Here is a 25,521-nt window from a genome sequence, read left to right on the forward strand (position 1 = left end):
GTGGGCAGTATAATTAACTTCTTTGTGGGTCGCCGTAGGATGCCCTTGTTCGTCCGCACGTCGACTGCTCGGATCTCGCCGTCTGGTCCAGGGTAGGTCGCCACCACCACGCCTCGCGGCCACGTGTTGCGAGGCAAGGTCCCGTCTGCGATTTGGACCAAGTCGTCCAACTTTTATGGCTCCATGTGTCGCTCGGGGTTCCCGCCGGTGTTGCAACTCGGGTAGGTACTCCTTCACCCACCGATTCCAGAAGCAGTCAGCTATCCTCTGGCTGACACGCCACTCCCTTTGTCCCGCCGCGTCGCCCTCCGTGAAGCTGCCTGGCGGTGGGACGCGCGATGGACCGCCCAATATGAAGTGATTGGGGGTTAGGGCGCTGTCGTCGTCTGCCGATGTTGACACGTGGGTTAGCGGTCGGCTGTTGAGAGTGTGCTCGACCTCGATCAGTAGAGTGTGGAGGACCTCTTCCTTGGGGGCCCACTCGTTCAACGTAGCGGCTAGTGCGGTCTTCACGCTACGCACCAACCGTTCCCACGCACTTCCCATGAAGGGTGCGCTCGGGGGAATGTAGCGCCACCGGATGAAGTAGACCGATGATTCTTCTTGGATGGCTTCCTCGGCTGCTTTTCTTAATTCCACGTCGGCACCTTTGAGGTTGGTGCCTTGGTCGGACCATAGCTCCGTGGGACACCCTCTGCGGCTTATGAAGCGCCGCAGGGCCATTATGGCGGAGTCCGTGCTGAGGCTGCCGGCGATCTCTGGGTGAACTGCGCGCGTGGTTAGGCAGGTGAAGAGCACTCCGTATCGCTTCTGGTGAGTGCGGCCCACTGTCACGGTCATAGGCCCGAAGTAGTCTAGGCCGGTGAACGTGAACGGTCGCTGATGATGCGCCAGCCTGCTCTGCGGATGGTTGCCGGTTGACGGCTGCGCCGGTCTCGCTCTTCGTAGGCGGCACAGCTGACACCTCTTCAGTTCACTGCGGACGGCGTGTCGTAGACGCAACACCCACAAGTGTTGTCGCACCTCATTCGTGGTGATCTCGAAGGCGCCGTGGTGAAGTTTTCGATGCACCCACGCGATGTATAGGCGCACCCAGGCGTGGTTTCCGTCGACGATGGGGGGCTCTCGTTGCTCGGCTGACAGATCGGCGGCGGCTGCTATTCTTGATCGAAGTCGCAGAATGTCGTCGTTGTTTATGACGACTGACAGCTGTATGATTCGACTGGATGACGGAAGCTGTTTCCCTCGTTTCAATGCTGCGATTTCGTCGCCGAACGCCTCTTGTTGCATCGCGCGAATCCATAGTCGTCGCGCGCGATCTAGGTAGTGTGTGTGTGTATGAGAATGAAACACACAGATGGACTGTTGCTACTCTTGATTTTCATCTTCATCTTCTCTTTATCGACCTTCTTCGTGCGGGTCCAAGTGGGGTCGGCGCTCTCTTTCTTCTTGTTTCTCTTTCGGGCGGCGGCACAGCGTTGCTTGTTCGGTCGCAGGAGGTCAATGAACTGCAATACCCGTGCTGAACTGCGAACAAGTTTTAACCAATTAGAAAAGCGTGACGGGTCGGGCAACGCTATGGACAACTGCGTCGCGTTCTGCAGCTTGTGTACGCGTTCTTCTCCCGTTTCCGCTTGACTGCCGTCGCTCGAACTATCTTCACGCGGCCATTGTTCTTCGGGGAGGTACAGGAAATCCGGCCCGCGGAACCATCTATGTTGCGAGCCGAAGTCCGTCGGTGTGTCACGTGTGGAGTCGTCTGCTACGTTGTGCCGAGTCGGTATCCATCTCCACTCGTTTCGTCTTCGTTTCTTCGACGATCTCAGCGACTCTGTGTGCGACGAACGGCTTGTATGCGCGAGGACCGGTGCGTAGCCAGGCGGGCACGGTGCGTGAGTCCGACCAGTATATTCGGCGAGCGGGCTTCAGGTCGTGTTCTTCGACTGCCGTGCGTGATAGGCGACATCCTAGGACGGCCGCTTGCAGCTCTAGTCGCGGTATCGTGGTCACCTTGTTGAGTGGGGCCACTCGTCCCTTTGCTGCGATCAGCGACACGTGGACTTCGCCGGTCGCGCTTACGGCCCGCCAGTATACGGGACAGGCGTATGCGTCCGAGCTGGCATTGACGAAGGTGTGCAGCTCCGCTGTATCGGCCGTGGCTACCTCCGGGTAGCACCGCGGCACCTCCAGCGCGGACAGCCGTCGCACGTGGGCCATCCAACTCCACCAGGCGTCCGCTTCTCGTGGCTGCAGCTCTGTGTCCCAGTCGATTCCGGTACGCCACGTCTCCTGCAGTATCTTCTTCGCCTGTATGGTGATGGGAGTGGCGAAGCCCAGTGGATCGAACAGCGACATAATCGCTCGTAGCGCTTCCCTCTTCGTCGGCGTCTGTTCCCCGTTCGCTATCTGTGGCGGAAGTTGAAGCCTAAGGTGTTTTCAGAAGGTCGCCATACCATCCCTAGTATCTTCTCCGCGTCGAGTTGTACCACGCTGTCTCCGCCGGTGTTGGAGAACGCGGCGCGCACTTGATGCGAGTTCGACGCCCACCGTTGGAGATAGTAGTTCGCTCGACCGTGGATCTGTGCGACCTGTCTTGAGACGCGTACGGATTGCTCTTCCGTGTCGAAACTGGCGAGGTAGTCGTCGACGTAGTGGTTCATGACCACCGCCGTTGCTGCCTCCGGGAACTCTTCCTTGTACTGTTCTGAGTTCTTGTTCTTGACATAGATCGCTGTGCATGGTGACGATGTGGCGCCGAATATGACACTCTTCATCCTATATTCCACAGGTGGACCCTCTCGTCGATCTCCTCGCCACAGGAACCGTTGCATGTCCCTATCTTCTTCCCGTATGGTGACCCGCATGAACATGTCCTTTATGTCCGCCGTGACTGCCACCCGTCGTTGCCGGAACCGCATGAGGACCCCCGGTAGAGACTGAAGTAAGTCGGGGCCCGGCATCAGCATGTCGTTTAGGCTGATGCCCCTCGTCTTGGCTGCTGCGTCGTGCACGATCCGTAGTTTCTCCGGTTTCTGCGGGTTGATGACGGCGAAGTGTGGCAGGTACCACACCCGTTGGGAACTCCGTGGCGGGGCGACTTCAGCATACCCGTTCTTGAGTAGTGTGTCCATTTGCTGTTCATATCTCTTCTTAATTTCTTCATTCTTGTCGAGTTTCCTTTCGACCAGTTGGAGACGTCGCATCACTGATTCATAGTTGTCCGGCGGCACAGGGTCGTCCTTTTTCCACAATAGCCCCGTCTCGTATCCTCTCGCCGGAAACGGACGAATTTTCTCTTCCAATATGCGTAGGGCGCGACGTTCCTCTTCGTTGTAAGACCTCTTCGGTGCGATTCCCATTGTTCCTCTTCATGTGTCGTCACTATGTGGCTGATTCTATGCACCTGCTGTCTTGTCCTGGCGCGACTCGTACCGTGCAGTATCCATCCCAAGTCGGTGAGTGATGCGACCGGCTGCGCGTCGGATCCTCTTCTGACTTCGTGGGCCAGCAGTAGGTGCCAGTTGTCTTGCCCCAACAGTACCGTCGGTTTGCCCTCTTCATAGACCAGTTCGCTCTCTATATCACGCAGATGTGGACAGCCCTCGATGACGCTGCGCGGTACCGACTGCGGTGATAACTGCAGTCTGTCCATTGTCCGTGCTCCCACTGTGTATTCTTGTGAATTCCGCACGCGGATGTTGAAGTGAACACGCGTCGACTGGTTAGCGTTGATTCGCGCCCCGGCCACCCCTTCTATGTAGAAGGGAGAGGGGGGACCCGTAGCACCGATTTGCTCCGCCACCGCCGTTTCGATGATGGTACAAGTCGACTTGTCGTCCAGTAGCGCGTAGGTGTTGCACGTTCCCGTGAGACCGGTGACTTGTATCGGCAGAATCTTCAGGAACGCGATCTTGTCGTTTTCTCTTGCCGATGCGGCGACTGCAGCGGATTTGTCCTCGACGACGTGCGTTGTTACTTCATTCTCCGGTTGCTGTGTTCGCGTGGTGCCGTGCAGCAGAGGGTGATGAGTCTGTGTACACTCATCTACTCCACATCTCTTGCTCTTGCAGGCGTGGCGAAATCTTCTCACTTTGAGGCAACGGAAACACAGCCAATGAGTCTTCGCTAGCTCCCATCTCGCCGATGTGTCTGCTTCCTTCATCGTCTTGCAGTCCGATGGAGCGTGTCCTTCTCGTCGACATATCGGACACGGTGGTGTAGCGGGTTTCTCCTGCGTCGTGTATGTCTTCGCCGTCTTTCTAGGAGCGGACTCCCGCCGGTCTTTGGACGGTATCTCCTCGGCGGGGGCGAAGTTTCCACATCGTGCGGCGGTTCTTTGCAGGAACTGAGAGAGCGTTAAGAGGTCCGGTTGTTCGTTGGCGAAATCGTAGTACTTGAAGCGTAGTACCGACGGCATCTTTTCTGTGACGTTTCTCACTATTTCTTCGTTGTAGAGGTAGTGATTCTTGTTCAGTGCTCGTATCGTGGCGACGACGTTCTGCACCTTGCTTGCGAAGAGGCAGACGTCTCTTGCGTTGTCCGAGAGTCGTGGTAGCGGAGTTTGTTCAGTTCGGCTGTGACGAGTGCTCCAGGGCGGCCGAACCTCGCGGCTAGAATCTTCATTACTTCTTCTGCGGTCGTAGACCCGACGAATAGGGAGCGTGCCGCGTCCTTTGCGGCCCCCTTCAAGCTTTTGTGCAGTTTTGCTTGGTTCTCCTGTTCTGTGTGTTGACTTGCGCTTTCTTCATAAGCCATCTTCCATGGTAACTACTCGCTCGACGATCCATTGAAGACTGGCAACTCGGTGACTCTTGGTGCGCTGGAGGGCAGTATGTTGCGAGCGGCCATCTGCATGGCGATCGCAAACTCGTTGCAATCGATGCCCACCTTCAGCACCGGTTCTTCTTTCTTCGTCGATTGCATCGCTGCTGCTATCGTAGGAATGGCGGCATATGGGTCAACGTGGTGTGCGTGGTCCCGGTGAAGTGCGTCGCTGCTCGGCTGTGGCGGCGGCGCTCTCGAATCTTCTTCAACGGGTCTTGATGGGACGAACCCCTGACGCTTGCCGGTGACTTCTTCTATCTCTGGTACATGCGGCTCCATTGTGAGTGCCAGCGTGCTTCGATGAACCCAATCCAACGTCCGTTCTCTTCTGACAGTAGCGTCGTCGTCTTCTACTTCGTCGTCGTCTTCTGATTCGGCTTCTAAGGCGGCGACACGTGCGGCGGCCAATTCCACCTCCTTACGAAGTAGCTCCTCCCGTGCCTTGGCCAGAGCCTTCTTCCTCTGCGAGGCCGTGGTGCGAATCGTGCGTGCCGTACCGTGCTTCGGTTCCTTCTTCTTTGGAGACAGTCCTCTGTCGTTCTTGTGGCTTCGGTAGTCTTTGTGGCTCCTGTGGTCGTGGTATCGCCGGACGTGTTCGTAGTCGATGTGGTGGCGGCGGTAGACGACGTGGCAGCGACAGATGACGTTCTGACAGCCGCAGATGAATTGGTGGCAGCAGCAGACGGCGTGGTAGCGACGGACTGCGTTCCGGCGGCCGTAGTCGACGTGGCGGCGGTGGACGTTGTGGCATCGGTGACGGCGATTTTCTGCTGTGACGACTTCATGCTTCTCGTAGTTGGCATTCCAGCGATCCGGCTTTAGAATGTCTTCTTCCAGCAATCCAGCTTCTCGATGTACCAGAATGGTCTTCCTCAAGCAATCCGGCTTCTCGAAGGACCAGAATGATCTTCCTCCAGCAATCTGGCTTCTCGAAGGACCAGAATGAACTGGGCAGCTTGACCCGTTCGGTGAGCGTGGACTGTAGGGTGCTGGATCAGGCCGGAGAGAAACGACTGTATTCCTCTTGAAGCTCCCGGTTTCGCTCTGAAGAGTTTCTCCTAGTTCCTTTATCGGATTGGGAGTGCATGCCGCTCAACGGTAGGCGGCCTATTTTTATTCCCGCCCGGTCGCACGATAACTAGTACTATCTTACGTCGGTGAGTCTGTGCGAGCGGGACGGGGCGAGTGTGAGAGGGACGCGTGACCCTTCAGAGCGGTACCATTTGGTGTCTATTTATTTATGTTTACAACCATTCTTATTGCTAATGTTTACAATTTTTTCCTTATTTTTATCGTGGGTAATAAGGACTCGACACAATAAATGTTTTATTTCACTTACAAGCTAAAGATACATCATATAAAGGTCTATAAAATTAACAATTTAAATGATTAAAACTGACAACTTATGCTAACAATCAATACTTAAAAAATAACTATAAAATATCGCTATAACTACACATTTTTATATAAGGAAATTATAATGTCGCGAACAGTGTTTCTATCAAAACATGAAACGTATTTGCTACTAGTGTTAGTGGCTTAGTGGAGGCGGGCGTAAAGAGTGTAAAGTAACGCTTGGAGGTGGTACGCAGGTGGCAGCGGCTCGCACGGGTGCGGGGGGGTCACCGGGCGGCGCGGAGGGCGCGGCCGGTGCAGAGGGCGCTGCAGGCGCGGAGGGCGCGTGCGTGTCGCCGCGCGTGCTGGCGGCGCTGCGCGCGCGCGCCCGCGAGCTGCGCGCCGCGCCGCCCGCCGCGCGCGCGCTGCGCCTGCACGCGCACTCCGCGCGCCTCGTCACACGACAGGTACGCTGCACTACACTACACTACACTACACTACGCTGCACTGCACTGCACTGTACTACCCGCACTATGTACACTGCGCGTGCTGGCGGCGCTGCGGGCGCGCGCCCGCGAGCGGCGCGCCGCGCCGCCCGCCGCGCGCGCGCTGCGCCTGCACGCGCACTCCGCGCGCCTCGTCACACGACAGGTACGCTGCACTACACTACACTACACTACACTACGCTGCACTGCACTGCACTGTACTACCCGCACTATGTACACTGCGCGTGCTGGCGGCGCTGCGCGCGCGCGCCCGCGAGCTGCGCGCCGCGCCGCCCGCCGCGCGCGCGCTGCGCCTGCACGCGCACTCCGCGCGCCTCGTCACACGACAGGTACGCTGCACTACACTACACTACACTACACTACACTACACTACACTACGCTGCACTGCACTGCACTGTACTACCCGCACTATGTACACTGCGCGTGCTGGCGGCGCTGCGCGCGCGCGCCCGCGAGCTGCGCGCCGCGCCGCCCGCCGCGCGCGCGCTGCGCCTGCACGCGCACTCCGCGCGCCTCGTCACACGACAGGTACGCTGCACTACACTACACTACACTACACTACGCTGCACTGCACTGCACTGTACTACCCGCACTATGTACACTGCGCGTGCTGGCGGCGCTGCGCGCGCGCGCCCGCGAGCTGCGCGCCGCGCCGCCGCCGCGCGCGCGCTGCGCCTGCACGCGCACTCCGCGCGCCTCGTCACACGACAGGTACGCTGCACTACACTACACTACACTACACTACGCTGCACTGCACTGCACTGTACTACCCGCACTATGTACACTGCGCGTGCTGGCGGCGCTGCGCGCGCGCGCCCGCGAGCTGCGCGCCGCGCCGCCCGCCGCGCGCGCGCTGCGCCTGCACGCGCACTCCGCGCGCCTCGTCACACGACAGGTACGCTGCACTACACTACACTACACTACACTACGCTGCACTGCACTGCACTGTACTACCCGCACTATGTACACTGCGCGTGCTGGCGGCGCTGCGCGCGCGCGCCCGCGAGCTGCGCGCCGCGCCGCCCGCCGAGCGCGCGCTGCGCCTGCACGCGCACTCCGCGCGCCTCGTCACACGACAGGTACGCTGCACTACACTACACTACACTACACTACACTACACTACGCTGCACTGCACTGCACTGTACTACCCGCACTATGTACACTGCGCGTGCTGGCGGCGCTGCGCGCGCGCGCCCGCGAGCTGCGCGCCGCGCCGCCCGCCGCGCGCGCGCTGCGCCTGCACGCGCACTCCGCGCGCCTCGTCACACGACAGGTACGCTGCACTACACTACACTACACTACACTACGCTGCACTGCACTGCACTGTACTACCCGCACTATGTACACTGCGCGTGCTGGCGGCGCTGCGCGCGCGCGCCCGCGAGCTGCGCGCCGCGCCGCCCGCCGCGCGCGCGCTGCGCCTGCACGCGCACTCCGCGCGCCTCGTCACACGACAGGTACGCTGCACTACACTACACTACACTACACTACACTACACTACACTACGCTGCACTGCACTGCACTGTACTACCCGCACTATGTACACTGCGCGTGCTGGCGGCGCTGCGCGCGCGCGCCCGCGAGCTGCGCGCCGCGCCGCCCGCCGCGCGCGCGCGGCGCCTGCACGCGCACTCCGCGCGCCTCGTCACACGACAGGTACGCTGCACTACACTACACTACACTACACTACACTACACTACACTACGCTGCACTGCACTGCACTGTACTACCCGCACTATGTACACTGCGCGTGCTGGCGGCGCTGCGCGCCTCGTCACACGACAGGTACGCTGCACTGCACTACACTCCACTACGCTACACTGTACTACGCTGCACTACACTACACTACACTACACTACACTACACTACACTACACTACCCTATACTGTACTACGCTGCGCTGCATTACACTACACTACGCTACGCTGCACTGTACTACGCTGCACTCGTTCACTTGTGGCGTTGACCTCATACAGCTGAATCCGCGCGTCACGGTAAGATTTTAATACATGTATTACATTGCTGTTTTTTTGTATTTCATAGTAATGTAGTATAAATAGGACTCTTATTTTCCGCGCTTAGCTTCTTATTTGGGCCGTTGCGCGTATGAGTCGTGGCTAGTACAGCCAAACTAGCTCCGCCCAGAAGCGCAGAAGCTTCCTGGAATCTTCACAGGCCTCACGGAGCGACCTCACCGTTCCGAGGATTTCTAAACGTTGATGAGCCACAGCTTCACATTCCAGGATTACGTGAGCAGTCGTTTCTTCGGCCTCGAAATAGCTTCGACATAGAGGGCTGTCTGTGGCCCCTATTGTGTATAAATGTTTGTTTAATGGACAATAGCCCGTTATTGTCCCTATCATGATAGGTATTTCACTGTAAAATATTATTTCTCAAAATTTTATTATTTTTCAAAAGTATGCGGGTAACTTTAAAAAAGAGATAAAGAGGTTTCTTCTGGATTGGTAACGCGCGCTTAAATCCCCTAGTATTGGCTAGGCTACGGTAACTGCTTACAATCAGGTGGACCGTAAGCTTGTTTGCCATTGCATAAAAAAGATTATTAAATTTAAAATTTTTATTTTAATAATAAATTTATGAAATTGTCGCTTCAGAATCGAGTGCATTGTCTCTGATTATAATTGCAGATTGCATTGCGCGCCGTCCGCGAGATGTCGCTGCCGGACGCGTGCGCGGAATTACTGCTCGACGACCTGGACAACTCCAACGACAGGTATATTCAGTGGAAATATTAAATTATAAAATAGAAAAAAAAAAAAACTTACCATGGTGTTTAAGAAATGTATTGTATATAGAAACTAGTTTTGAAATCAGATACTAGATGGCGTTGTTAATAATGTTCAAAGAAGCTATTAAGGTTTTCTTGTGTTTGATTGGGGCAGGGAGAATTTATGAAAGTTCCCTATCATTCCTATTGAAGTGGTTGTTTTACTTATTTTAAAGTCTCATAAGATGTAAAGGTTTTTTTTATTAAGTAGTCTGTTATATTTACATAAACAAATCTATTAATGTTATTTAATCATGTTCAAATACTTGACACACTTGTACGACCGCCATGTGTTGCCGCCATTATACATGTGTGTCCGCCATTCCACATGTGCGGTAGTCCGCCGTACAGCAAACATTGTACAGTGTATAATATATTTATGAGCAGCTCGCGGTCGCGTAGCAGCGGCGAGTGGGAGTCGCCGGCGGCGGAGCGCCGCGACCGCGGCGACCGCGCCGACCGCGCCGACCGCTGGCCCGACGACTGCTGCAGGCCAGTAGCGACACCACTACACTACCACCACACCACACACATTACATAGCTGTGCTATACTCATATTATTAAGGGGAGAGATTTGGTATGGATTAACTTAAAAATCACTCAATTGATTTAAAAAAAAAATCACCTATAGAGAGCTTCATTATTAACAAGTAATATAGGCTACATTATAGTTTCAAAAATTATATTTACCCATGCAAATCCGGGCCTGATCGCTAGTATTATATAAATAAATATCACAACTCTTTTTTAATATTGAAAAAGTTTTGCGATTGATGACGATCCTACATGATAAATAAACAGCCATGATTCACATTAGCCTTAAATTGGGTATTTTTTACGGGGAAAAGGGAGTCCAATTTCCGTTGTTGATTGCAGAAGCGCTAGTGGCAGCGGCAGCGGCGGCGCGGCGCGGTGCTCGTCGGCCGGCAGCCTGCGCTCGCAGCCCTCGCTGCACATCCCGCTCGGTCAGTACCACCCCCACACCACCACCACACCGCCACCGCCACCGCACACGCAAACACAACTGCTTTACAGAGGGGCCCAAGCAAACCACTTTTGTACAAAGTCTCCCTCTGGTATCTCGGCGAAAAAGGTTCAAGGTTACCATGCATTTAACCTCTATAAATTGACAAATTATGAAAGAACTAGGTAGGGCGTAACTAACTTACGGTTATAACAATATTGTTTACTCGTAATTCATCGCTATTAACCGCTGGGGAAAACTTCGAGTATGACCGCCATTGGACATGTGGTTCTGCCATTACACATGTGATTCCGCCATTGTACATGTGGTTCCGCCATTATATACATGCGATTCCGCCATTACATACTTGTGTCCGCCATTGTTTTTTTTTTTCAATATTTGATAATGGTAATGGGCACCAGTGAAGGGTGATAGGTGAGGATGAAAAGGCAGGTCAGTTGGCTCATCGTGACGAATACAATTGGAATTCAGTACGATGGTTTCCAGGGGGATCACGTGAATAGCGACCTGCCAAGGTATATTGCTAGACAATGGGACTGGTAGTTCGCATTACTAACAATCCCTTTCCCCCCGGTCCGCCATTTATCCCACACATGTAACACTGCAATTTGTTTTTAAATCACAATATACTGATTATATATATAAATAACACGTGTTAATGTTATTGTATTGCAGACACGTCTCGGCCGGGCACCTGCCGCCGCGAGCTGCCCTCCAGGAGCGCCGAGGGGCACAGGTAATAGCTAGTTGAAATTATACCGGGCCGCCTAGTCAGGGTCGATATTTAAAAAAATAGGATTCTGTTTCGAGGACTTTAACATATGTTTTTTTTTAGTTTTTAGTAGTGTAACAATTTTTTCGAGAACAATAATTAATAAATATATAATAAACAAATAATTTTTCTGACTTCCAATTATTATTTTTTTTACAACTTAGAATGGTAAACAAGCTGACGGCCCACCTGATGGAAAGTGGTAACCGTCGCCTATACACATGAGCAGTACCATGGACATAACAGAGTATACTGTTTCGCCCATGATACCACCCATGCGTTGCCATTCCTGAGGACTCAGGTGTTATTCCTCTGTACCCAGTAAATTCACTGCCATATCCCACCCTTCAAACCGAAACACAGCCATGCAAACACAACTGCTTCACGGTTGAAACACGAATAGGACGGATGTGGCCAAGCAAACGACTTTTGTACAGTCTCTCTCTGGTATTGAGTACCACTAATTCTAAGGAATGAATTTCGTTAACTAACATACTGTAATAATTTTCGATTCTGTGAGTGTCGTAAGAGGCGACTAAGGGAACTTAACTGTCGAGGGATGGGCAGCAGTGTCCCTCTTAAAACATTACTAAAACCTAACTGTGGTTGCCAACTCACCAGCCAAGCGTGGCAACTACTGGCAAAACCTCCCTTATGGGAAAGACGTATGTTAACCCCGTCTGCGCTAACGGGATACGCTGGCGGAGCACCAGTGAAGGGTGATAGATGAGAATGAAAACAGGCCAATTAGCCCATTATGATGAATTCATCAGGAATTAACCATGATAGTTTCCAGGGAGAACCGCGAGGAAGTCGACCTGGTTGGGTATATTGCTAGCAATGGGATTCTCAGTCTCCATTACTAACAGTCCCTTTCCCCCCGATTGTTATATTAATATATTTATAAGAAGGATAAGCCATCTAAAGTGGCAATGGACTGGTCACATAGTTCGAAAAACCGATAACTGATGGTGAAGAAAGGTCCTTGAGTGGTGATCCCGTACTATCAAACGCAGTGTAGACCAACTTTCCCACTAGATGGAGTGACCGCCTCAAATACATTGCAGGGATGTCAAGCCAGTGGACGCAGGTGGCTCAGGACCGTTTTTTGAGGCTGAGCTTTTGCCGCTCACTACGATTTTGAACGAGTCTCTTCACCTCTTGATACTACACGACACCGACTGCTTCCTTGATCTGCCTGATGTAACTATGTCTCGGTCCCCCTCTTCCCCTGCTTCCTTCTATCTTACCTTTTGTGTGTATTCATGTCACCAGAGCGGCGGGCGGCGGGTGCCGGTCGAGCGGCGTGGGCGGCGTGGGCGGCGTGGGCGGCGTGGGCGGCCACGTGGGCGGCGGCGCGCGGCTGTCGGCGGCCGTGCCGGACGTGGCCATGGCGCCCAACGCCAACACGCACCTGCTCACCGCGCCGCACTACTTCCGCCACGCGGCGCCGCCCGGTACACCGCCACGCATACACACCGCCACACATACACACCACCACACATACCACTATACCACCACACATACCACCATACCACCACACATACCACCATACCACCACACATACAACCATACCACCACACATACCACCATACCACCATACCACCATACATACCACCATACTACCACACCGCCACACCGCCACACCGCCACACCGCCACACCACCACACATACTATTACCGCATTACTAACAATCCCTCCCTCCCTCTTGAAAGAAAGAAATAAATGTTTTTATTCAAGTAAATTCAAATTTAAGTTTTAGATTGAATTGAGTAAATTTTTCTTTACCTTCTTTTCTTAAGCATTAGTTTAATATAATAAATAAATAAACAATGAACTACCCAAAACTGATATTAATTAAATTTCCTTAATATAAATGTCTTTTTGAAAGTTAATTCGAGCTTCCGCGACCCCCTTATAGGTTTGGGGATCCCCCAGAGGGTTGCAGCCTACACTTTGGGAAATACATGTATATAAGTAATACAAACATGTGTTGGCAGAGTTCAGCGGCGGCGTGCTGCAGCTGGACTTGGGGGACGGCGCCACGCACACGCCGCGACCCGGTGAGTACATTGCCTTTTATATAACACAGCAGACTTGTATGTTCCCTGCAAGGAAGAGAAATGCTTGACTCCCCCCACCCCTCTACTAGATGCAGTGACTACCTTAAATGCATTGCAGGGAGTCAGTGGATGTAGGTGGCTGAGGGTCGTTCCTTACTCGGAGAACCGACAGCTGATGGGGATGAAAGGTTCTTGAGTGGCGAGCCCGTATGGCCAAATGCAGTGTAGGATAATCTCCCAATAGACGGAGTGACCTTAAATGTATTGCAGACAGTCAGTGGATGCAGGTGGCCAGGACCGTTCTTTATGGCAGTCTATGGGGGAGGCGTATGTCCAGCAGTGGACAGATAATGCTGCTCTATGCTATACTAATATTTATAAAGAGGAAAGATTTGATGTTTTGTATGTTTATTTGTAATAAATAAATTTAAAAGCTACTTAAACGATTTTAAAAATTTTTTCACTTGTGAAGTACCTATTATCAGCGTGTAATATTAATTTTGTATTATTTTGAAAAAATATAAGAGATATTTATGAAAATTACAAGAGTGTAAACTGAGATATTGAAAATTTGCCTAATAAATAAAGCTAATATGAAATTCAGAGGGAGACTTTGTACAAAAGTCGTTTGCTTGGCCACCTCTGTTCCATTCGTGTTTCAACCGTGAAGCAGCAGTGAATTTACAGGGTACAGAGGAATAACACTTGAGTTCTCAGGAATGGCAACGCATGGGGGCTATCATGGGCGAAACAGTATACTCTGTTACGTCCATGGTACTGCTCATGTCTATAGGCGACGGTTACCACTTTCCATCAGGTGGGCCGTCAGCTTGTATGTCATTCTAAGTTGCATAAAAAAAAAATAGTAAGTTATCGTTGGTTCTACTTGTCGGCGGCAGGGTCTCGAGCTGCCCGCGCGGTGGCGGCGCAGCAGGCCGCCTCCACCGCCGCGCGCCGCGACCACCAGGTGACCATACACCACTCATACACCACTCATACACCACCCATACACCACCCATACACCACCCATACACCACTCGTAAATCACTCATACACCACTCATACACCACCCATACACCACTCATACACCACCCATACACCACTCATACACCACCCATACACCACTCGTAAATCACTCATACACCACTCATACACCACTCATACACCACTCATACACCACTCATACACCACTCATACACCACTCATACACCACTCATACACCACTCATACACCACTCATACACCACTCATACACCACTCATACACCACTCATACACCACTCATACACCACTCATACACCACTCATACACCACTCATACACCACTCATACACGACTCATACACGACTCATACAAAATTAATATGAAATGAAATTAGTTTATTTGCATTAAACAGTTTAAAATTATACAAAAGCCACGTGGTATTATTTTGCACCTGTTTAGAGAGCCTTCAGAGATGTAGGCATGCAAATATTTTACATTTTATAATATGTCCATTCGTACAAAGCTCGTACATAGCCCATTCAAAATAATATAATACTTTATTTATTTAATACTTTATTGTACAGACCAATTATACATAAAAATATAACAGAGATAATCAAAGGTACAAAAGTAACTCTAAAAGAGTTCTCATCGACGGCTGTCAAAGTGGTAAGCAGCATCAATGTCAGCGGGTCAAAATATATGTGCATTTTATACACAAACACATAATGCATACTGCACTACTCACTCACTGATTATACATGACATACACGCACACGCACACATACACACACACACATGCACACACACATGCACACACACATGCGCACACACATGCGCACACACACGCTCGCACGCACGCACGCACGCACGCACGCACGCACGCACGCACGCACGCACACATACACACATACCGGACCACTGTTGAGTCAAACACACATTGAAAATTGTTCAATTATATACTATAGTTATATATATTTTTAATGGATGATAATGGTATGGTAACGCCGCCCGCGCTATCGGTATACACCGGCGGGGTACCAGTGAAGGATGATAGGTGAGGATGAAGCAGGTCAGTTAGCCCATCGTGATGCATACGCCTAGAATTCGGCACGATGGTTTCCAGGGGGACCACGTAAGGTTTGTAGCAATATACGCTATTGCTAGCAATGGAACCAATGGTCCGCATTGCTAACAATTCGATGGCTCGATACTCTGTCTATATAATCTCAGGTGTCATTATTTTCCTAATTTACATTTGTCTTTTGAAAACTGCTTTATTGAAAAACGGAAGATTTGGTGTCATTAGCGTCACCTTAATGCCTTTTAACAGATATTTCTTCATACACAGAGAAGGTGGTGATGACCTCCGTCGTCTATATTTAACTCTGTTGTTGCGGGGGGAAGGGATTGTTAGTAATGGAGACTGAGAATCCCATTGCTAGCAATATAGCCAACCAGGTCCACCTCCTCGCGGTACCCCCTGGAAACTATCATGGTTAATTCCTGATGAATTTATCATGATGGGCTAACTGACCTGCCTTTTTTTTTCATACTCACCTATCATCCCTCACTGGTGCCCCGCCAGCGTATACCGTAAGCGCAGGCGGGGTTACCATTCCATTATCATCCATTAAAAAAAAACCTGTTGTCGGTGTGAGTACAGGCGGCGTTGTCGCTGGCACGCGCCCGCGCAGAGGACGACGAGCTGCGGGCGGCCATCGACCTCTCCTTGCTCAGAGGTACGTCCTGTCTCCAACTAAGAACAAGGAACTACTTAGAATGAATGATAAAATAAAAACTGTAAATCATACGGTTGTCTCCTTTCTTCTTATGCAAATATAATTAGTAAAAAGAGGACGAAAGGTACACCATCAGTTGCTATTCTTGTCAATTCATAGCAGGCCAGTGTATAGACAATGTTTGATATGTCAATTATTTGTCAATGACAAATGTTACATTACTAGATTATATATTGGACACAGTTTATGTAGAAAGTATGCGAGCGGGTTGTATCTGAATTTGGTAGGGTTATACGGCCAATAAAACCAAGTGGCATACCTTGATGAATTTGACTTTTACGGACTAGTCAAAAGGCAGATGCGTTTTTATATCTATCCCTCTCTAACGCATTGGCAATGTCATAAATACAAATTCTTTCATATTACGAAATCTGTGGTCTCTCTAATAAAATAGGCGTGGTGTAGATACCGATCTGATATATATATATATATATATATATATATATATATATATATATATAATGTCAAAATCAAGAGGATATTCCTAAAAGCATGTTTTTTTAATGTATTTATAATAATGGAACGGTAACCAACTAACGGGGTACCAGTAAGTGTTGGTAGGTGACAGTGAAAGCACGAACAAGTGACGAATTCAACAAGAATTGACTACGGTGGTTTAAAGGGGAAATCTCGTGGATGTCTAACCAGCTAGGGTGTATTGCTAGCAATAGGTAGCTTCTAGCCTCCCCCCCCCCCCAATACTAACAATCCCTTCCCTTTTATGAAAGCATATTAACGACTTACATTCTCCGTTGATTATAGTAGGAAGTCTCCGTGTAGTCCCGGCAGAGAAACTGCCACCTCTTCTTTCCCGTGGGTGGGGGACAAAGGGTACCTCTGTCCCGTTCGTGTTTCAACCGTAAAGCAGTTGTGTTTGCATGGCTGTGTTTCGGTTTGAAGGGTGAAAGATGGTGTGAATTTACAGGGTACAGAGGAATAACACCTGAGTCCTCATGAATGGCAACGCATGGGCGAAACAGTATACTCTATGTGTATGTTATGTCCATGATACTGCTCATGTCTATAGGCGACGGTTACCACTTTTCATCAGGTGGGCCATCAGCTTGTTTGCCATTCTCAGTTGTATAAAAAAAAAATAATGGTCGAGGGTTAAGTATCAACGTCCCTTTTTAAACTGAAGCTTAGCTGCGGTTGCCAACCCGCCTGACTACTAGCAACTGCTGGCCAAACTCTATGTTCAGCAGTGGATTGTTGACGGCTGAAATGATGATGATAGTGGAGCCATTTCAATGGGGGGCGAGAGGGAGGGGCAGGGGCAGGGGCAGGGGCAGGGTGTGCGGTGGTGGGCCGGTGTGTAGCGTAGCGTGTGGTGCCGCAGCGTACTCGTCGCTGCAGCCGCGCGCGGCGAGCCCGCCGGCGCCGCTGCAGGCGCTGCAGGCGCTGCAGGCGGCGCCGCTGCAAGCGCTGCAGGCCCTGCAGGCGGCGCAGGCGGCGCAGTCGCAGGGCGTGACGTCACGCGGCCGCGCCGGCGCCGCCACGCTGCCGCACTGCTACCGCGACCTGCCGCCCGCCGCCGCGCACGCGCCAGGTACGCAGCACGGCTACATTACGTCCACACAACATTCACCACTTCATGCGAGGGTTCGCACTGGCGCACTGGCGCACTGGCGCACGCACTAAATTCGAACGAGCAGTACAGTAAATATACACTATGCTGTATGAAATACAAACATGGCGAGAAGGTATCGCCCCAGATGAAAATATAAACATAATATTTATAAGTGGCGAGAGGTACTCGGATTAAGAATAGAATAGAATAAAATTTTATTGCTAACTGTGTACATACATATAGCAGTAACTATTGCTTTGAATTTGACATCAGTATCAACAGTTATACCGTATCGGGCATGCAACAATTTGAGAACAGGTAATTATATTAACGTCGAAACATTCAAATACTATTACCATTACTCGATTACAAATAAATATGAAATATTTGACAATACAATTAACAAGACAAAGAACAATCATAACCAAATTAAAATAAAATAAACATAATTTCGCTTACATGTAAATTATTAATTTTTTTTTTTGATGTGTGAAAATAGTATGGTAACCCTGCCTGCGATAACGGTGTACGCTGGCGGGGCACCAGTGAAGGGTGATAGATGAGAATGAAAACAGGCCAGTTAGCACATTATGATAAATTCAACAAGAATTGTACGCGATGGTTTCCAGGGGGAACCACGCGGAGGTTGACCTGATAGGGCATATTGCTAGCAATGGGGCTGTCAAACTCCATTACTAACAATCCCTTTCCCCCCAATCACTATGGTACACTGTCTATAAGAAATTTCACCAATTGTTTACGTAACGTATTGTTTTTTGGATTCGCAAGTAATGTTAATGAATTACACGCCCAGATTTTTTTTATATTACAAATGGTGGCCTTGACCTTGACCCCAATCTGTGTACGCAGGCCGGTCCCGCGCTACGCCCAGCCCGTCATCCCTGAGCGCGTCCAACAGTGGACACCTCTCCGCTAAGCAGCTCGCTTGTAAGTTTTGTATTTTTTTGTCTTAATTTTAAATCGAATTACAATTTTTATTCGCGTATTATATGGTGGAGGGAACACCAGCAGCATCTTTTTTAACTGCAGTTGCCAACCCGCCTGCCAAGCGTGGCAACTACTAGCAGAATCCCCTTTGTGAGAGAGGCTTACGTCCAGCAGTGGACAGCTAAGGGCCGATATGATGATGATTATTAGAAAGCTATGTTTTTTATACTGGGTGATAATGGAATGGTAGCCCCGCCTGCGATATCGGTATACACCGGCGGGGCACCAGTGAGAGGTGATAGGTGAGGATGAAAAGGCAGGTCAGGCACATCGTGACGAATACATCTGGAATTCAGCACGATGGTTTCCAAGGGAAACCACGTGGAGGTTGTCCTGACGCTAAGTTACGGTAGGTATATGAAATACTAGGGATGGGTAATATAACATATAGTAATATCTATATATGACAGCGTTGACAGACGTCAACATAACGTAAACATTGGCTCTGTACTTTTAATTTCAATAAAATAGTATTTTACAAGAAATAGTTCTGAAATATATTTCAATTGAAAAAGGAAACTGTGAATATTATGTGTGAGTGTTTGTGGGAGTTTTTATTAACTGGATCTTTATAAACTGGACCACTACAGAAATATGTGGTAATGTACAATACCATATCTCTAAACTATAAGCAACAACGATATCTGATGATTACAAGAGAAAATAATATAAATTAATATTAGCATTAGTACGTGTACCTATTAGTATGGTGAAAATAAAAACTGTAAGATAGTAATATCAAATAATTAATACTGGATTTCATATAATACAAGTTTAAAGTTCATATTATGTTAACAATGAGGGTACATTAATAAAGTATACAAATTACAAAAGTTGATGATTCATAGATTTTAATGTTCAAATTAAGAACCGTTTTACATGATATGATAAAGATTCAAAAATTCGCACATTTATTGAACTATCTATTAGCATATTTAAAGTAGATTGGGATTGATTCTGAGTGGTCGTACGATCTAATCCTAGCTGTGGACTTTTTGTGACGATAAAATTATTTATGAGCTCAATATAACAATATACTACCTATCGTGATCTATATATAAAAAGAAATTTGCTTGACCGATTCCTACTTTAGTTGATTTCTTTGGACATTGTTGTATGAATTAGTACAGAATACAGCTACAAAATGACTTTCATTTGTAAACACTGTACAAAAATCATCTCTAATAAACAGTTCTTAGTATGCAATGTATGTGATAATTATTATCACTTGAATTGCACAAAGATCACTTTTAAACGCTTCCGCATAATGACAGAAGACGATAAAAAAGCTTTTAAATGCCTTACTTGTTCATCCAAAACGGAAACCTGCACCTCAATCATAAATATGTCGACACCAAGCAATGGTTCATATCAGGAGCAAAATTATGTTAATCACCGAAATAGACACAAGATCAACATATCGACTGAAAATTCATTTGAAGGATTATCTGATGATGAATATTCCTCGCTGACATCAACTCCAATGGGCAACAAAAATAGAAGTTTCTCAGAATTACGACCTAACTTTGTGAATTTGGAGGAGCTACAAGAAAAAATTATTGAATTAGAAGGAAAACTTGAAATTGCGGAAAATGAGATTGAAAATCTATCATCAGAAAATTTCACCCTAAAGAAAAAAGTTTCTGAATACCAATTAAAAGTTAAACAACTGTCCCTGATATGTAAGTCTACTCCTAAAAAAACGATCAATAAGAAACGTAATAGCATTTTGAGTACCCAGCTTGACTTATCAAAAAATGACTGTAAAATAAAGGAAAGTGAACCCCAATGCAAACCCCATAATAGAGAAGCCATAAGCACATTAACATTACGCGTTATGGAAACTAGTTTAAATAATGAAAATCTACACACTAACCGAAACAAAGATTGTACTCTCAATACAAATATAGATGGCGCTACTAGTCATAGATCGAAGAAAAATATTTACATTCTTGGTGATGAATATGTTCGAGGACTATCGACCGCACTTTTGAAGTCGAGACATGGGAAATGGAACGACGTGTACAAGCCCTGTTCGTTTATAATATCTGGAGCCACTAGTACAGAATTGCTGACCCATTGTGACTATATTTCGAACAGGTTGTCTAGTGAAGATACAGTAATACTAGGAATTGGAAATAATGATAAAGATATATATAAATTACACTCAAACATATGCATAGCTATAAATAAATTAAATAAGGCTTCTATATTGATTATCCCAGTAAATAATAATTCTTACTTAAATAAAAATACATTAAATTATAATTTAAAACTATGGACTAGACATTTTAAAAATTGTACTATTATTGACACGGATGTATATTGCAATGAAAATAGAAATTATATTAATTATATGTGTTGGAAGATTAATTTATGCATCGATTACATTGATTATAAATTACAATTTTTATCACCAAATAGCATTAAAGAGTTTATAAATAGATACGACACTTCTAAAAATACCATTAAAAAACTAAATTCTGTTCAAAAACGAGGAACAATACCATGTTATTTTAAGAAAACATGTCATAAAAATAACATTCAAAAAATAAATTATGTCCAAAAACGAGGAACAATACCATATTATTTTAAGAAAATATGTGATAAGAATTCTAAGGATATTACAACTCAAAATAATAATAAACCAAATACGTCATTAAATACCTTAGAGACATCACTAAAAGAGAATAATATATCATTTTTTCGATCCCAAAACTGACAGACATTTCACAATTTTACACCAAAACATACATGGACTTCGCACGAAAAAGGAATTAATAGAAATTACTCTTTTAAATATAAACAGAGATGTGAATCCTGATATCCTGTGCTTTACAGAAACATTTATAAAAACTGGTGAGGAAGCCAACATAAACATAAATAATTATGAACTCAGTGCAACTTATACTAGGCCAAATAAAAGGGGTGGTTCTTGTATATTAATTAGAAAAGGATTAGAATATAAAACCATAACTTGTTTTGATGACCTTAAAACAATATATCATTTCGAATGTTGTGCGACAAGCTTAGTTTCAAATAATATGATCATCATTTGCATATACAGAATACCATCTAGGACGCAACGACATATTGACTATTTTTTTGAAAGGATTGACTTATTATTACACATATGCATTAAAAAGTACTCGAAAAAGAAAATTATTATAACTGGTGATTTTAATATCAATATGATTGAAAAAACTAATAAAAATACCATCAAATTATTTGATATTCTTAATAAATATAACATGTCTTTAAATATAAATGATCCTACAAGACAAAACTCTTGCTTAGACTTAATAATAAGTAATATAAACAAGGCATCAGGATATGTACTTCCCCTTTGTCTATCAGACCACAATACAGCACAGATACTCAAATTTAATAGTAACATTAAAAAAGAAATCCCTAGGTTTATTTATATATACAAGAGATGCTATTCGGATGAAAATATTGAAAGATTTAGACAACATTTAAAGAGTGTATCATTTTCAGAGGCATACCAAAAAACAGATGTAAATGATGCTTTCAATGAATTTCATGATCTATTTTGTCTCCTGTACAACCTATGTTTTCCTAAGATTAGAATAAAAATTAACTCTACAGGTAAACTTCCTTGGGTATCCAAAGGTCTTAGAAAAAGCTATATAACTAAAAGAACACTTCGTTATAAATATTACAAGGACAAAACTGAAATAAATCGTAGAAAATACTTAAACTATGATAGACTTTTAAAAAAATGTACAAATTGTTCTAAGAGAATAACGAATATAAAACATATAGCAAATAGTAAAAATATGTGTAAGGCCACATGGAATATAATTAAAAAAGAAACAAGTAATGCACAGACAAAAAAATATATCAGCAAAATTATAAACAAAGATGAACATAAGACTAATCCCATAGATATCGCTACTACATTCAACAAATACTTTACAAACCTTAGTACCAACAATACCTTAAGAAAATCACTTACAAGCGTCAAGAATAATTTATCAAATACTATCTACTTAAAACCAGTAAACGAATCATATATTAGTAAAAAAATTATGTCCTTAAAAAATACAAAATCGGAAGGATATGACTCTGTTTGCACTAACGTAATAAAAAGATGCAAGGAAGAGCTAGTTAAAATACTAACACATTTAATTAATCTCTCTTTAGAGTGTGGAATATTCCCAGAAAAGCTAAAAATATCAGTTGTCAAACCAATATTCAAGAAAGGAGATAGTACTGATTTGGGAAATTATCGACCTATCACATTAATAACAATATTTGCAAAAATATTTGAAAAGGTGATGCATGATCAATTAAATGAATTTTTTAACAAATTTAATATTATTAAACCTAATCAACATGGCTTTCGGAAAAATGGCTCCACAACTCTTGCAGCTTTCAAACTTGTAAATGAGGCTTTGCAAAATGTTAATAAAGGAAATTATACAACTGTGTTATTTATTGATATGTCTAAAGCATTTGACCTTGTGTCCCATGATAAATTATTGTTAAAATTGGAATCTAATGGTATTAGAGGACTTGCAAAGAGTTGGTTACAATCTTACCTGGAAAACAGAAAACAATGTGTGGAAATACAACAACTAGACTCTAAATCAACGGTACAAATGTTTAAATCTGAATATGAACACAATAGTTACGGAGTCCCTCAAGGAAGCGTACTTGGACCGCTATTATTTCTAGTATATATAAATGATCTTGCTGACATAATAAATAATAAAACAATACTTTTCGCAGATGACATTTCAGTTATTGTCTCTACAGATAAAGAATGTTCAATATTGCAACATAAAATGGACATTACAAATACATTGACATTTATTATAAAATGGACACAAGAAAACAATTTTCTAATAAATGTAGGAAAGACAAAAATGATGAATTTTAATAACTTTAAAAATACTTCAATTAATATACATATAAATGAACAAATTATAAATAATGCAAATTGTGTGACATTTCTAGGATTAACAATAAATTCTAAATTGACATGGAAAGAACAAATAGAAAAGGTATGTGCAAAGATTAAAAGATTCCCTTTTGCACTCTACAAATTAACCAAGATAGCCAATAAAAATACTGCTATTACAGCATATTTTTCATATGTTGAATCCATGATTAGATATGGATTGCTACTTTGGGGTAATGGCGTTGATGTTGGGAAAATTCTAGTCGCGCAAAAAAGTTGTATACGTGCTATATGTAATATTGCACCTGATGTTTCTTGTAGGCCTTATTTTAAGTCTCTAAATATATTACCTGTTCCCAGTCTGTATATACTTGAAGCGGGTATATTTGTTAAATTGAATAAGCACATGTTTACAGAAGCAAAAGAGCAAATACAAAGAAGCGCAAGATACCCTAAAAAACTAGTGACCAATACAATTCCTAAAACTAGCCGTTTATTAAGAAATTCCTATATGATGTGTTTGAAAATCTTTAACAATATACCTACGGATATAAAGGAACTTCCATTAAATAAATTTAAAATTGTGTTACGTAAATGGTTACTTAGCAAAAGTTTTTACTCTGTTGACGAATTTTTCAAGAAAGAATAGATAAATATCTAATATAGTTGTCGATGCATAAATTAAATTAATCAATTTCTGTCAAAATGTGACATTTGCATGCTATTCTGTAATGGCTAAATAGGCACGAAACTTTATGTAATGTAAGACCACCGATACCTACCCTATTTAAAGCAAATAAATTTATTATTATTATTATTATTATTATTATGTTTTAGTTACAATAACTATATACTGGTCCAATAACAAATATGTTCAAAGTCTGTTAACCAAAGCGTAATATTGGATAACAGACTTGACATATTCTAAAATATGATATCCGATCGGTATGGGTGATATTGAAATGGGTGATGACCTTTCTTCCACCATCAATGTGCAGAGAAATCCAATATATACAGCTCTATACTACATCTCAGTGGTAATAATCCATCTGAATATTGTCCATTTCTATGTGAAAATAGACACCATTTTTAATAACAGAGACTTGTCTACCAACAATTAGGCCCCGTTCCAAAAAAAAAGTTAGTCGAGTACTTGGCACAGATCATTTTAAACTTTCCCCTTATTTTGAATTTTAAATACACTATGGGGGATATAAAAAACGATGTGAAAAATTCCGGTAAACTGTACCTACATACTAGCTTCTTTGTTGCCGACGTTTCGATATGGGTGTTGATCTTTTTTCCACAATGTCCAGACAAATCCAATGTATAGATACCGGGTCAATATCCACATTACCAATGTCTACTAAGTATACTTGATTCGATCAGTGAGCCGCGTGGGTGGCGTGGGTGCCGCCGTGGGCAGCGTGGGCAGCGTGGGCGGCGTGAGTGCTACAGGATCGGCAAGCGCGAGCCCAAGCCCGAGCCCGAGCCCGCGGCGGTTGCGGCGCGACTACGCCCTCTATGCGCCGCACGATTATAGGTAAAACTAAAAATAATACTGAGAAGAAAGAACCCCTCTTTTCAAGAGCTAACAAGACTTGTTTTGCCAAATAACGAATTATTTAAAAAATAATCACAGCCTCATAGGCGTATCACAGGATCATAGGCGTAAAGATTCTAAAGATATGTCCATGGTACTGCTCATGTCTATAGGCTACGGTTACCACTTTCCATCAGGTGGGCCATCAGCTTGTTTGCTATTCTAGGTTGTATAAAAAAAAAGACATATATACATACAAACCTATTCAGCCATTTAAAAGTTATGAATATAGAATCTAATAAGAAGAATTAGCAAATTGAAGTGGCAATGATTTGGTCACATAGCTTGAAGAACCGACAACCGATGCGGAAGAAAGGTTCTTGAGTAGCGAGCCCGTATAGGCAAACGTAATGTAG

General features: G+C 45.7%; 1 protein-coding gene across 1 annotated transcript in view; it reads left to right on the top strand.

The window, feature by feature from the left end:
• The window catches only part of LOC113509493 (BTB/POZ domain-containing protein 7), a 47,770-nt gene that overhangs the window by 15,959 nt on the left and 6,290 nt on the right, over positions 1–25,521 (top strand). Inside the window, exons 19-30 of the mRNA XM_052892071.1 lie at positions 6,417–6,626; positions 9,314–9,399; positions 9,841–9,945; positions 10,330–10,418; positions 11,114–11,174; positions 12,486–12,667; positions 13,212–13,274; positions 14,174–14,241; positions 15,922–15,997; positions 17,397–17,606; positions 18,498–18,575; positions 24,952–25,105. Of these exons, the coding sequence (XP_052748031.1) occupies positions 6,417–6,626; positions 9,314–9,399; positions 9,841–9,945; positions 10,330–10,418; positions 11,114–11,174; positions 12,486–12,667; positions 13,212–13,274; positions 14,174–14,241; positions 15,922–15,997; positions 17,397–17,606; positions 18,498–18,575; positions 24,952–25,105 (1,382 nt within the window). The remainder of the gene's footprint in view (positions 1–6,416; positions 6,627–9,313; positions 9,400–9,840; positions 9,946–10,329; positions 10,419–11,113; positions 11,175–12,485; positions 12,668–13,211; positions 13,275–14,173; positions 14,242–15,921; positions 15,998–17,396; positions 17,607–18,497; positions 18,576–24,951; positions 25,106–25,521) is intronic.

Source organism: Galleria mellonella, unplaced genomic scaffold (assembly GCF_026898425.1).
Source record: "Galleria mellonella isolate WM207_F2 unplaced genomic scaffold, CSIRO_AGI_GalMel_v1 utg150, whole genome shotgun sequence".
NCBI lineage: Eukaryota > Metazoa > Arthropoda > Insecta > Lepidoptera > Pyralidae > Galleria > Galleria mellonella.